Raw genomic sequence first — 14,504 nt, forward strand, 5'->3', positions numbered from 1 at the left:
TCTTTATTAGTACTTCCCCACTCGGTACTTCCATTGCTTTCCACTTTTGAGCAAATAGTATCCTTGCTGCCGTAACCACGTGAATAATTAGATATGTGTCCTCTTTATTTACATTTGTCTCTAGTATTCCTAATAGTAATGTCTCAGGTTTGTATCAAATGTTTTGCCTAGTCATTTCTATTGCCCATTCCCAGACCATAAGCCAATACACCTGTGCTTCTCTACATGTCCACCATACATAAAAAGGTGCCCTTTTCTTTTTTACACTTCCAGCACATAGGTGAGTATCCGTTAAACATTTTGGCTAATCTGGCCGGAGGGAGATAGTTCTTGGCTTTCTTCATGGTCTCTCCCTCAAATCCTAATTGGATTTTACACTGTCAAATGTCTATGGAGATTCTCAGTCATCCAGGTCATGGTTGTCCCAAAGAGGGACAACTGGACTTTCTTTCTTTTTCTTTGAAGACGTTTCGCTTCTCCTCCAAGAAGTTTCTTCAGCTCTGACTGGACAGAAGGGAAACATCTTCAAAGAAAAACAAGAAAGTCCAGTTGCCCCTTGAAAAAAGCACCTTTGGGATGAAATGCTAAGGGCAATGAAAATGGTTCCTAAAAGTATGTGCTCAAAGTTGTTGAGGTGTTGAGAATTCAGAGAATTGTCTCTGAAGCTCCAGCAAAATTATTATTATTATTATTATTATTATTTTAAAAAAGGATAAACACGGCAGCCACGGTGTGGAGAAGCTTATTCAGCAGAGGGGGCAGCTGTGAGAAATTGCACTCCTGCATCTTTAATTTTCTCCGCGCGAAAGGGAGCCTGCTAGCAATGTCAACCCTCTCACTAATTCGTGCTTTTAATATGTGATCCGTTTTCTCCAGTGGAGGGCACTCAATGTATCGCAAAGTAGAACATTAGCACCAACAAGCTCCTAAGCATCTGTGTCTGGGAAAGGGGGGGGGGAGAGAGAGAGAGAGAGAGAGAGAGAGAGAGAGAGAGAGAGAGAGAGAGAGAGAGAGGATTGCATGTGGAGAAAATCCTCACGCGCGCAGCGCAGGGCTCCAAAAAATACGCGCGCGCGCGCGCGCACCGGCACACTCGCACGCGCGCGCGCCCAACCACACACGCACACACACACACTCTCACACTCTTTGGAACCCGAGCGCCTCCATGGATAAAAACTAGCTTTTGAAACGACGAAGAAAGGAGGGCAAAAAATTTTTGAAGACGAGACCCTGAGGAGTCACCCATTTTTATTTTTTTTTTGACAGCTGAATTGAAGGAATGGGTCGCCGTGCTTGGGGATGGAGAGAGGCAGCCGACTGAGGAGGCTGTCTTGCAGCTGGAGGACACTTCGCGGCCTTTTCGTCCTCCCCCTCCTCCCCCTGGCTGAGAAGTTGCTTCGCCTCCATGGTCCTCTCGCGCTCCAACGAGAGGCTGGGCGATTGATGCCAAAGGTCCAGGCAAGGCACTCCATGGCTTTCAGAGATTAGGTTCCTTCCTTCCTTCCTTCCTTCCTTCCTTCCTTCCTTCCTTCCTTCCTTCCTTCCTTCCTTCCCCTAGCCCTGTCCCCCTCTACATTCCACGACCCCTATTCCCTAACCCTTCCTTCCTTCCTTCCTTCCTTCCTTCCTTCCTTCCTTCCTTCCTTCCTTCCTTCCTTCCTTCCTTCCTTCCTTCCTTCCTTCCTTCCTTTTTCCTTTCCTCCCTCTCAGGAACTTTGTGTAGGTTCCTGGCATCCACTTGGATGGCATGGAAGTACGTAGCAGCTAGACTAGTCTGTGTGTCACCATGCTCTAAAGGAAAAGGACCGGCTTGAAAGGGGGGTGGGTGGGGAAGAAATAACAACCTCCACCACCACCATCAACCTCCCCGGTCGTTCCAAGCAACAAACAACATCTGGAAGAAGAAACGGGATACAATTGCAGATGAGGGAACGATGGGTAAGTGAACTTTTTTTTTTTTTTTTTGGGTAAGGCTGCAGCTGTGCCCAGGGCTGAGGGTGGTATGTGTTTTGTGTCTCTCTCTCTCTCTCTGTGAGTGTGAATGCACATCTCTTGCCTGTCCATTTGCTGGAGAAGAAAACCCATCAAAATAACCCTACTGCGTTCCTTTTGCTAGGTGACTCATACAAGCTACTTTTATATAAATTCTGCCTTCTTGTGGTGCCTCACCCCCATCCTTTATACTCCCTTGCAGTGTTTTGGGAGATCTTTAATCCTCAGACGAGCACCCTTACTCCATTATTAGTGGCAGATGTACAGACCAGAACAGTTTGGTTCTTCTTCCCCCCCTCTCTCTCTCTATTCCCCCCCTCCCCAGTTCTGTCATTTTTTCTACTCCCCTGGTGCACTGCTAGTCAACCTAGGCTTCATCCCCATTCAGGTTCAAATTCTTTTAAAAAGATGGTGCTAATGATAAGTCCTGATCCTTAAATCTCTGTTGAAGAAAAAAAAAAAGGGGGGGGTGCATTTGCTCCTGTGGACTAAGTTGATATCCTTCATCCACATGCATGCACCATCCTTCAAAAGTGTTAAATATCCAACACTTATTTTAGAGATTCTCTTCTCCCCCCCCCCCCCACCCTCCAGAAACCTCCTCCAAATGTGACAGAATTATATTTTTTCCTCCATGTGTAGGTTGGAATATGTTTCTGCTGTTGCTCCTCCTGGCAGCAGGGAATGAGAAAGGATCAGAATTTAAATGAAGGAAGGAAAGGAAGAATCTTGCCATTGAAATGAACGTGTCAGAGGCAAACAGTCAAAAGCTCTTTGGATTAGCCGTTTGCCTCCCCTCAAATAAGCACTGAATAAAATAGCGGCTTATTTGGCTGGTCTTTGTTCCTTCTTTTCTTCTTCTTCCCCCCCCCCCCAACCTAATAATATTATTTACTATTAAGAAAACAATACTTTTCCAGAATTCCTGAAGGAAAGATGCAAACAAAGGACCAGAAAGGTTACAACTCTGGAAAGCCATACTTTGAACTTATCTCAAGACTAGAACAAGGTCCAATTTCTCCCCTTATTTTGGAGAATCCTTAGCCTATATGTAGCTTAGTTCTCCCAAGACTCACCTAGTTATTCAGAGGACATGGGAAGTGTGAGCAGCTCAGAAGGATGACTATAAAATAAGTTTTTTGCTACATATGTTAAATGTAGACTATCAGAACTAATATTGGAAAAAGAGAAGGAAAAATCACTTTTTTTTTTTTTTGCTTCATCTGGGATCGAGTTTCCATTCATGTTTTTATTAATTTATAGTAATAACATTCTCCCATCTTTTACCCAAAATAAATATTGGGTGTGCATGACTGTAATTATAGAAGAAACATGGATGCTAAAACAATAAAACCATGCTACTGTATATTAAAATATATCAATAAGTAATACAGTTATGGAAGTTGTTATGCGTGAAGATATGAAAGCATATCTAATGACCCTATGCATTTTATTATGATATCCAGAAGTTCCTTATCATTGCTACTTAGCATCTGTAGATTTGTTCATACATAAGATTTGACATATAAGACATTCATACCTGTCTGCTTGGATTATGCTTAGCTCACATGAAATAAAATATCTAGAGTGTGCTTCCCTCCCCCCACCTTCCAATTTTTCTAACTTCTATTTGTCACGCTACATAAACACATATTTTTAAGGTCATCTGTGCATCTTTTGAAGGGCCCAGGAGATGTGTTCTTGTGAGTCAGTTTATTAAGAAACCTTTTTCTGATTTAAGAATGTTTAACAAGTCAAGCTTGGGTACGTTCTCTTCCCAAAATCTACTTCACAGTGACTTGACAAATATGTTTAGTATTAAATCTACAACATCCTGACGATAAGGGTATTCTGGCTATGTGCTAACGCATATTGCAATGAGTTAAAAATGGGAAGGAGAACTTAATTTGTCAACAAAGGTCATAAATCACACAGAGGTAAATGAATAAGTATAGTCTGATTGTATATGTTGGATGGTTAGGGAGAAGGAAATATTGAAAAAAAACAGCCAGCATTACAAGCATCTCTATGTAAAACACACAAACACAAACACACACACACACACACAGAGGTCAAATTACATAGAAGCAAGGCATCATGCTTTGAATTCAGTTCTTATCTGTTATTTGAAATCCTGATGGTGCATACTCTGATTCTGATTTATCTGAGTGGTCTCACGATGTATGTTTGTCATTTTCATATTGTAGGTTTCCACGTAATGAAGCATCTGAGAGGCATGAGTGCAGTGTTTGTTCTCCTTCCTACTGTGCTGTTTGTGACGTTGAGTGGGGCTCAGCGAGCTTGCCCCAAGAACTGCAGATGTGATGGCAAAATTGTGTACTGTGAATCCCACGCATTCAGAGACATCCCTCACAACATTTCTGGAGGGTCTCAAGGCTTATCATTACGGTACAACAGCATCCAGAAGCTCAAGCCAAATCAGTTTGCAGGCCTACACCAACTCATATGGCTTTACCTTGATCATAACTACATCACCTCAGTGGATGAGGATGCTTTTCAAGGCATCCGAAGGCTGAAGGAATTAATTCTAAGCTCCAACAAAATTACCCACCTTCACAATAAAACATTTCACCCAGTTCCCAATCTACGCAATCTAGACCTCTCTTACAACAAGCTGCAGGTGCTTCAGTCAGAGCAGTTTAAAGGTCTTCGCAAGCTCCTGATCTTGCACTTACGATCCAACTCATTGAAAACGGTTCCCATTCGGGTTTTCCAAGATTGTCGCAATCTTGATTTTCTGGATTTAGGCTACAATCGTCTGCGGAGTTTATCTCGCAACGCCTTTGCTGGTCTTTTGAAGCTCACAGAGCTCCACCTGGAACACAACCAATTTTCTAAGATCAACTTCGCTCACTTTCCTCGTCTCTTTAATCTCCGCTCCATTTACTTGCAGTGGAATAGGATCCGATCCCTGAGCCAAGGGTTGACATGGACATGGAGTTCTTTGCACAATTTGGATTTATCGGGAAACGACATTGCAGGGATTGAACCTGGGACATTTCAGTGCCTGCCCAACTTGCAGAAGCTCAACTTGGATTCCAACAAACTGACTAATGTCTCTCAGGAGACTGTCAATGCCTGGATTTCTTTGATATCTATTACTCTTTCTGGAAATATGTGGGAATGTACCCGGAGCATTTGCCCTCTGTTTAACTGGCTTAAAAACTTCAAGGGAAACAAAGAAAGTACCATGATTTGTGCAGGCCCTAAGCATATTCAGGGCGAAAAGGTGAGCGATGCTGTAGAAACCTACAACATTTGTGCAGAAATCCCCGTGGTGGTCACTGAAAAACCCTACCAAGTCCCTAAAACCCAGCAAAGACCCATCTTTATTCCAAAACCTACCATTCCGAAAGTGGAAGACTATGAAGCAACCTCTTTTACACCAAGCCCTTCTCCAGATTTTCCAGTACCTATACCAGGACCAGAATATGAGCACGTTTCCTTTCACAAAATAATTGCTGGAAGTGTTGCCCTTTTTCTTTCAGTGGCTATGATTTTGTTGGTCATTTATGTTTCATGGAAACGCTACCCAGCCAGCATGAAACAGCTCCAGCAACACTCGCTTATGAAAAGGCGTAGGAAAAAAGCCCGAGAATCTGAAAGGCAAATGAACTCCCCTTTACAGGAGTATTACGTGGACTACAAGCCAACAAACTCTGAGACCATGGATGTATCGGTTAATGGATCTGGACCCTGCACGTATACCATTTCTGGCTCCAGGGAATGTGAGGTATGAACCATGATCCTCCTAAATCCATTTCTGCTGCTGGGAAGGAGAGGTAAATGTTTGACGCTCTTGGGGTGACTCTAATCACTAGAAAGATTAATGAGTCTTCTTGTTTTGGGGTTTCTTTGGGGTGAAAGGTTATTGATTAAATTGCAACAGTCCAGGGAAGGGATGGTGATTAACTTTCAAGAATTCGGACTTGAAAGCTATTCAAGAATGGAATGAAGTTGGGATGAACAGCATTAGGGTCTAGCTTTAGCCATTTTATGCTGGTTAAAAGTTAGAGTTACTTCTATCATGATTTTATATTGTGAGATAACAGCAACGAAGGGGAGGCTCTGTTATATCGTAAAAAATTGGCTTTGTAGCAGAAACATAAACTCCCCCCCCTTGTCTTATTTCAAATGAAATTCTAAATAGCTTAGTATACGAACTCTCTCCTTTCCTGCATTTTGGTCCTGATCCCTCATGCATGTTAAGACTATCTCATTAAAAATATCCTTGACATGTAAGGAAGATAGCCACTCAACAGAGTATGGAGTTCTTCCTGAAGTGCCTTGATGAATAAAGCAGGGTTTAAATGTGGCCTTTTGTGATTGGCGATGCTGAAATCAAAGATTTTTTTTTTTTAAGTATTTGCTGGGGAAAGGCAGGTTCTCCACTACCATTTCATTTGAGAATAGTTATTTTATGTCAAATGGGAGCTTGGGTTCAAATATGAATATGATATGTAGAGAGAATGGGAATATATGCTGCTGTTCCCAGGGATGGGAGAAATAGCATCTGAGGACCTACCGCTTCACAGAAGGGTGCTGCAAACAGGATGGGAGGAGAAAAGATGAATAATGTGTACTCTAGTTATAGTTCTTGGCAGCATGGGGATAGGGTGGGAGGTGTTATTTGAGTTGAGCGGCTGTAGGATTTACAATCCTTCTGATTGTCTTTCCTGAATATCCATCCTGCTTCTGATCAGAATATAGACTATGGTATGAAGCCTTGGGCCCCAAATTTGCCAAGATAGATTGCTCTTACGCTTTGATATCTTGTTACATTAAAACATTACATTACATCTTGTTACATTACATTCAATTTAAAGACAGCGCAAATGAATGTGCTTTCCAAATAAGACGGACACTCTCCATTGAACTGCTGAATCAAATGCAATGCCTTTCATCAATTCAGCCATTTGACTGTAAACTTTCTGATGCCGTTCTGAATTGATCAGAAAATCCAATAAACGTTATATTCCAAATCAGTTAGAAGTGTCAGATCAGATCAGATTGATTATTTGAATCAGAGAGAATGCTTTAAATTGCATTGCAGATACCTAGGAGAAAATCTGCTTTGACTATATTACAAGGGTGATTCCTTTGCTTTCCCATATCAATGGATCTTGCTTCTAGGGGTATTTCAATAGAAGGACAATTGGAATTGCACTGAAATTATTAAATTGCTTCACTGTATTTTTTTTTTTTTTAACATTTTGGCTTTGATTCATATATCCATTGTTTTTTTAAAAAAAATAAATAATGAAGGAGCAGGCACTTTAATTATTTTTCTACCTGTGGAGAAAAGCTATTCCCACCAGTCTAATTTACTTTCTTCAGAAACATATTTATAACTCCTGAAGAGTCCAAAATAAGCTATTAGAGTCTAGTGAATTCAATGGATCATTGGATATGACTTTGCTGGGCTTTGGTTAGGCTCAAATCACATCAGTTGCTCTGCTTGAGAAGAAGTTTAAAGTGCTTCCCGTTGACTAAAGAAGAAACATAGGCCATCCTAGGGGAAATATAGGAAGTCTGACGGATATTTCTTTTCTATGGCAAGGAGACATACAATTTAACAATCAAATATGCATGTATTGCTTTACAGATAAATATATAAAACAATGGCCTGTGCCTTCTCAAAAGTAGGCTTCTCTGAATTGGATAGGGTTGCTTGGTTCTTTAGGGGTTGTAAATCCTGGTTTACTGTTTTTATAAATTAATAATGGCATAGGTTTTGCTAGTGTGCTGTTTTCATTTGTCATACACCCAAGCAAGGACTAGGAAGTAATATGTAGGGATAATTTCCGTTTTCTAATAGAAAATCAATAGCTGTTGTATGAGAAAAGAATTCTGATTTTTGTATGATGAACACCTGGAGCAGTATGAAGCCATCTACACATTCTATGCTCAATCCCTAAAGCAAGGGTCCTCAACCTTGGCAACTTTTAAGACTTGTGGACTTCAACTCCCAGAATTTCTCAGCCAGCTTTGTTACCAATTTAACAACTGCATCGATTCACTTAACAGCTGTGGCAAGAAAGGTCGTAAAATGGGGCAAAACTCATTTTGCAGAAATGTTAGGCTCAATTGTGGTCGTAAGTCGAGCACTACTTATATAAGCAATCTTTGGATAGTCAGGATCCATTTAATATTTGGGATCAGGTTATATAGGGCAGTTTTTCAAATTGAATGAAGGCATTTCTTCCATGTCCATAGAAGAATATTTTTTGCTTGGGTGTTTTAGAATTGATGGTTTGAGTGTGGTTTTTTTTGTTTTGTTTGTTTGTTTCACTTCAATTATGTTATGTCTATATTAGAGGTTACATTGAAGTTTTAATGAATCATGGAGAACAAGGCCACTGACTTACTAGGTTTTTAAAACAGTAGTTTTATCTTTACTCTCAGGAGAGCATAAATTAAGAAAAAATATTCTTATTGAAATGTTTTGATATGTTGCAGTAATGAAAAAGCACTTCCGGAAAATATCAATGGAAAAAAAACACATTTGTCTTTATGGATCAAGTAGAATCTTCAGCCCACATATTTCGGTAACACTTTTATTACAATGCAAGTAGCTCTGCTTTGGCTTTTTCTCGCTAGCTGAAATCCCAGGGTGCCCTGGCAACTTTAATTTATTTATCTGTTAGCAAACAGAAATGTATACCATGTTTACAAATTTGCTAAGTTCTGTGCTCCAGTTTGTATTCTTCAAAAGTTCAACGCTGAATCAATTGCTGGCTTCTCATGGTTTCATATTCCTCTACTTTTAATTCAAGTTTAATTTTCATTATTTCTAATGTATTTCCTTTAAAAAAAAAACACATGCATAGAGTTTTGGTAGTACTAATCCTATGACTATAATAAGGAAATTAATTGTCACTGATTTTGAACTCCAAGGAAAATAGAAAAGCTGTGTTTGACTCTTTGAATTTGATTCCGTTGAATGGGTACAATGTGTATATAAATCTTTCTGAGAGAAAGGGATTTTGAATGGTGCATGATAGTGGTGGGATCATATTTTATCACCAAACACCCTCCAAAATAGAGTTAGCACAAAGGAATGAGTGGAAACCAAATGTAACTTTATTTTATCAATAAATCCAGCAAGCAGAAATCTACTCTAGTTTTCCCAGTTATCATATTTAAAAAGTATAAGTAATGGCAATTTTTGGAAGATGGCAACTTTGTGAGAGCATATACAATCGTGAATGCTTGAATTCTGCAGGGTTGATATATAACTTTCTTCTAGCAGGCTTGATCTTTTTTTAAAAGTGAATTGGGAATATAGGAATAAACTTACATTAACATTGTTACTTTGGAATGAAGAGAGAAAGACTTTCAGCTTAACTTGGGAAAGATATGGTGAGATATGAAGAGAGTAGGTTAATCTGTTCATCTATTCCACTGTTGAGTGCCATCCTATGATCCCTCTCCTAAAATGATGTCTATTTCAGTATTCATTGGATTCTGTAGATGTGCAGTTGAAGTAGACCTTAACACTATTGTTTTTGACTTTGATCCTGAACTTAAATCATTTCATGGAATCCAAGAAAAATAACCATGGCACTAGAATGTATTGTAAATGTCTTAATTTAAAAAAAAAAAAAAAAACAACAGTTGTCAGCATATGGCTTGTGGGTATAATAAGTCAAAGGCCAAAGGCATCTATTTGGAACTTCTTTTATGACAATTATTTTGTCATAATCAGCAATTATTTTGCTCATGCCCATATTGGAAGAAAGGGAACAATAATAAAAAAAGTAGGATAAAAAAAACTAAATTCATTTTGTATGGTGTAAGATTCTGTAACCTTTAAAAAGAAAAGATTGGATGAAAATTGACTGCTGTGTAAAGAAATCAACTTAGTTTTTAAGAATAAATCTTTTGCGTTGTCAAGCATATGATAGGATGTCAGCTGTTTTGTAAAGATCACTTTTTGAGTGGGAGAATTTGTATATTATTTCAGGATTTATAATTTTCTAAAATTACCTCAACTCAGAGAGAAATGACATTGACTAAAGCTTAACAAGAAATTTCCTGTTAATTTGGAGAAGTATATGGTTGACTGAAGGACCTCCAACAGGGTGGAAGAAATAAACATGGCCTATGAAAGTGATGAAATGGTGGGATGCAAGAGTAACTTTAGGGGGAAAAAACTTTAGGAAAAGAGAACCTGGAAGAAATATAACTTAACAAGTCTTCCAATACTCAAGGGGCTGTCACAAGAAAGGGGGGGGGGGGGTTGGCCTATTTTTAAAGAAACTGAGGGTAGGACAAGAAGTAACAGTTGGAAGCTTATCAAGGAGAGATACAACCTAGAATTAAGGAGAAATTTCCTGACAGAACAATTAATCAGTGGAACAGCTTGTCTCCAGAAGTTATGGGTGTTCCATCACTGGAGGCATTTAAGAAGAGACTGGATATTCATCTGTTCAAAATGGTATAGAGCAAGAGATTGGACTTCAAGCTTCCTTCCTACCTTATTATTCTATGTTCCATATGAAAAATATAAAGAAATAAGAGGAAAAAGGCACCGAATTGTAGGCATACTTTAATATACCAATGGCATATTTTGACCAATGCTGTCAAAAGATATATTTTTATGAAGTTTACTATGTGCATGTAAACTTCTAGTAAGATTGTAGTGAATTTTTTTGTGTTTAATTAGAAAGTCTCAGCATAGTCCCTAATCATAAGACCCAAGTCTGTTTTACTTCCAGCTTATTTTGCCTATTATTTCTTGACTATAAAATGCTTCTGGTACTAAGAACCACAAAAGTGTTTTCAGGCACAACGTGGGTTCATATCTATTCCATATTCTCAATATGACACATCTAATATAATGCCTTTGAAATTCCACACTAGCCTTGATTTTATTGTACCACAAATATGCCTGCTACCAAAGCCTCAGGCCATGTCCTAATTGTAGGTCATTTCAAAATAACTACATTAAGACATGGGCTGAAGTTTAAAAAGATATGTTAAGATGGAAGAAACTATAACAGTCATGTGTCAGGAAGAATTTCTGAGATAAAATTGAATGTCTTGCTTAGAACGATGTTTTTGATTCAGACGATTCCTCTTTTGACAACTGATGCATCATGTAAATAGCAGAAGGACACATCTAAATTTGAGTAGCAGGGGAGAAGACCACAAATTAAATCTAAGATGTTGCAAGAAAGAGGAGGAGAGGGTTTACTAGATTTGAAATTGCAAAAAAAAAAAAAAAAAAAAACCAACCCAAAACCCTACCCTTTTTTGTTGTTGTTGCAATTTGCTGTTTGGTTTGGATGAAAGAGTGGGTGCTACTGAGAAAGAGAAGACTTTCAGTTTATTTTTGAAATGGTGCCATTGAGCACATAACTGGAGCATCTGCTGCCTTTATTTGTTGTAAAGCCTGATTTCACCTAAAGAAATGGTGTTTCCTAAAAACAAAAGTCTCTCAAAAATATGACAGAGGTTCTGCAAGAAATCATTGTTTCCAGCTGTGGAAGCATGGCATGTGATATGCCTTCAGCGCACACAAATACACAAACACAAACAGACACAAACAAACACACATTTTCCAAGAGACCAAATTGTGTAAGAATGAGTATTATGTCTGTGTTAACTTGAGAATGATTTCAAATCCTCTCTTTTTATCTTGAAAACAAGAATCTTTTAATAGCAAAAAAGAAACAGATCACTTTTCGGATAAATTGTTCCCAGAGATTATTAACCATGTTAGGAAAATTAACATCTCCTCCCCCTCCTTTCCCCCCCCCTTTTTTTTTCTTTTTGGCCTTTATATAATATGTAATGTTGAAATACAAAATACATGCTCGGGCTAGGACTGCACCAATATTCAGTTTGGAAGGTATATGATTGAATCCCCAAATCAAATTGACTTTCTGAATTGGATTATTGATTTGGATTGAGTCATCAAATTGAATCAGGTACTTTCACATTAACATGACAGTTTGAGGGTCTTTGAAACATGCATAAAACATATTTTTTTTCCCTGATCAAATTTAATTTCTGAATTGGATCAATTCAGTTTTTTCCTATTGATTTAGAAATACAGACTGACAATTCTAAATTGACTTTTTTCAATTAAATTGTTGCTTTGAGATGGATCATATATAAGCATCTCACTCTTCATACAGAATGTCAATTCATATGCATACATCCATTTGTGTAATGTCCCATATGATTTAAATAATTGCATAATTTCTCATGTAACATCACATGACACTAAACTGGCAGGAATAGCCAACACCCCAGAAGACAAACTCAGGATCCAAAATGGTCTTGACAGATTTGAACAATGGGCCCTACCCAACAAAATTAAATTCAATGTAGAGAAAAGCAAGGTTTACACTTAGGCAAAAAAAAAAAAAAACCAAAGGTACATGTACAGATTAGATGAAACCTGATTCAAAAACAGTAACTGTGAGAGGGACCTTGGAGTCCTAATGGATGATCACTTAAATATGAGTCAGCAGTCTGCGGCGGCAGCCCAAAGAAGGGAATACAATCCTTGGTTGTATAAACAGAGGCATTGAATCAAAATCACATGAAGTATTAGTACAGCTTTATAAAGCCTTAGTAAAGCCACACCTGGAAGACTGCATCCAGTTTGGGTCATCACATTACAAAAAAGATGTTGAGACTTTGGAAAAAGTGCAAAGAAGAGCAACTAAAATAACTACAGGCCTGGAGATTAAAACATAAGAAAAATAGTTGCTGGAATTGGGTATGTCTAGTTTAATGAAAAGAAGGACTAGGGGTGACAGGATAGCAGTCTTCCAATATTTGATGGAATGCCACAAAGAAGAGGAATTCAATTTATTTTACAAAGCACCAGAATACAGGACAAGAAACAATGGATGGAAACTAATCAAGGAGAGAAGCAACCTAGAACTAAGGAGAAACTTCCTGACAGTTAGAAGAATTAACCAGTGGAACAACCTGCCTCCAGAAGCAGTGAATGCTCCACATTGGAAGTTTTTAAGACATGACTGGACAGCCATTTGTCCGAAATGAGCAGGGGGCTGGACTAGAAGACTTCCAAGGTATCTTCCAGTTCTCTTCTGATTGATTGATTGACACACCCTCCTATTTATGTCTGGCTTGCATTGAACAACCTTTCCATTTTGATCAGAAAAATCCAGAGCAATAAGGCTATGAAATCTAATTGGAAATAATACTGTGATTTTCATTAGCATTAGATTTTAATTGTATCTATTTTTTAAATTATAATTTAGTTAATTTAAAAACAGGAGATTTTTTTTTATTGTAATATTTTCCTTATGTAACAATTACATGTGCTTCGGAGTTGATTTGTTGGTTTATTTGTTTGTTTGTTTATTGCTTTTCTATAGGCAGCCATCTCAAGCAAGTAGCTCTGGGCACTGAATCTAAAACAATTAAAAACAATTATAATATAATACAAATATGTATGGCAGCCAAGCTTTAATGATATCTATCTTGAAAATTGGCATGTCTTAGGCAAATTAGGTGGCAAAGGTGGAGGAAAGAGATGTCCCTAGAAAGAAGGTATCTTCTGTTTGTTGAAGGTATGACTCATTTTGCTCTTGAACGCAATACCGATCATGATCTTAGAAGTTTTTCTGTTATCAATTCCGGGGAAAGTTACAATTGATTTTTTTTAATGTTTAGAACATTGCATAATTACAATCAGGGTTATTTATTTGTATTTACTTATTTGATTTTAATAGCTACCCATCTCCACGAGTGATTTTGTTGAGAGCTATAGTTTTGTGCCCTCAAGTCAGTCTTTTATTTTATTTTATTTTATTTTTTAAAAAAAACCTTCTCACCCCTATGGGTGGTCTATGTCTTTTTCAATCTCAGGTCCTCCACCAGAGACCTGGGAGTTCAAGAGTTCTGTGCAGTATCTTAGCTGTCACAGTCCCAGTGCTCCTACCTCTACTGGGGCCACTTTGCCTTTTACTTTCCACATTCTCTCCAGTGTCTCCTTCAAGTCCTGGTACTTCTCCAGCTTCTTATCCTCCTTCTTCTTGAGGTTGCTGTCATTTGATACCACTACATCTAATAGGTCTATTGTCTTTGGTCCTTGTCTATGGCACAATGTCTAGTTCAGTGGTTCTCAACCTGTGGGTCGGGACCCCATTTGGGGTCGAACGACCATTTCATGGGGGGTCGCCAAACAAGGCTGTCTGCCATTTTTCCCCCTTTTCTTTGGCCATGCCCCTGGCACCCGGTGATGTATAAGTGGTTGGGGGTCACCACAACATGGGGAACTGTATTATGGGGTCGCGGCATTAGAAAGGTTGAGAACCACTGATCTAGTTGATTAATCAGTAGCAGATCTGGAAGCCACACAGGAGTTTAGCTCTCTTATTCTCCACCGCCCTCTATAGAATTTCCCATCTGAACTTAGGAGGGTCTAGCCCATTCATTGTGCAGATGTTCCTGGACATAATGCCAGCTACTTTGTGGGACCATTCAGTGTATGCTATTCCTGC

The 14,504-nt window shown here is 38.7% G+C and overlaps 1 protein-coding gene across 6 annotated transcripts in view; it reads left to right on the plus strand.

Annotated features, from left to right (window-relative positions):
- Window positions 1–14,504, plus strand: part of LRRTM4 (leucine rich repeat transmembrane neuronal 4) — a 319,070-nt gene that overhangs the window by 36,959 nt on the left and 267,607 nt on the right. For 3 of the 6 annotated variants that reach the window (XM_039332967.1, XM_039332965.1, XM_039332969.1), the window contains one exon: window positions 4,200–5,746. In XM_039332967.1, the coding sequence (XP_039188901.1) occupies window positions 4,211–5,746 (1,536 nt within the window). In that variant the 5' untranslated portion in view covers window positions 4,200–4,210. Of the gene's footprint in view, window positions 1–1,683; window positions 1,939–4,199; window positions 5,796–8,472; window positions 10,135–14,504 lie in introns of those variants that run through there. The other 3 variants (XM_039332971.1, XM_039332966.1, XM_039332970.1) reach the window with 3 other exon arrangements.

The sequence above is a fragment of the Crotalus tigris genome, unplaced genomic scaffold (assembly GCF_016545835.1).
Source record: "Crotalus tigris isolate CLP2741 ecotype Arizona unplaced genomic scaffold, ASM1654583v1 scf7180000024470.1849372, whole genome shotgun sequence".
Taxonomy (NCBI): domain Eukaryota; kingdom Metazoa; phylum Chordata; class Lepidosauria; order Squamata; family Viperidae; genus Crotalus; species Crotalus tigris.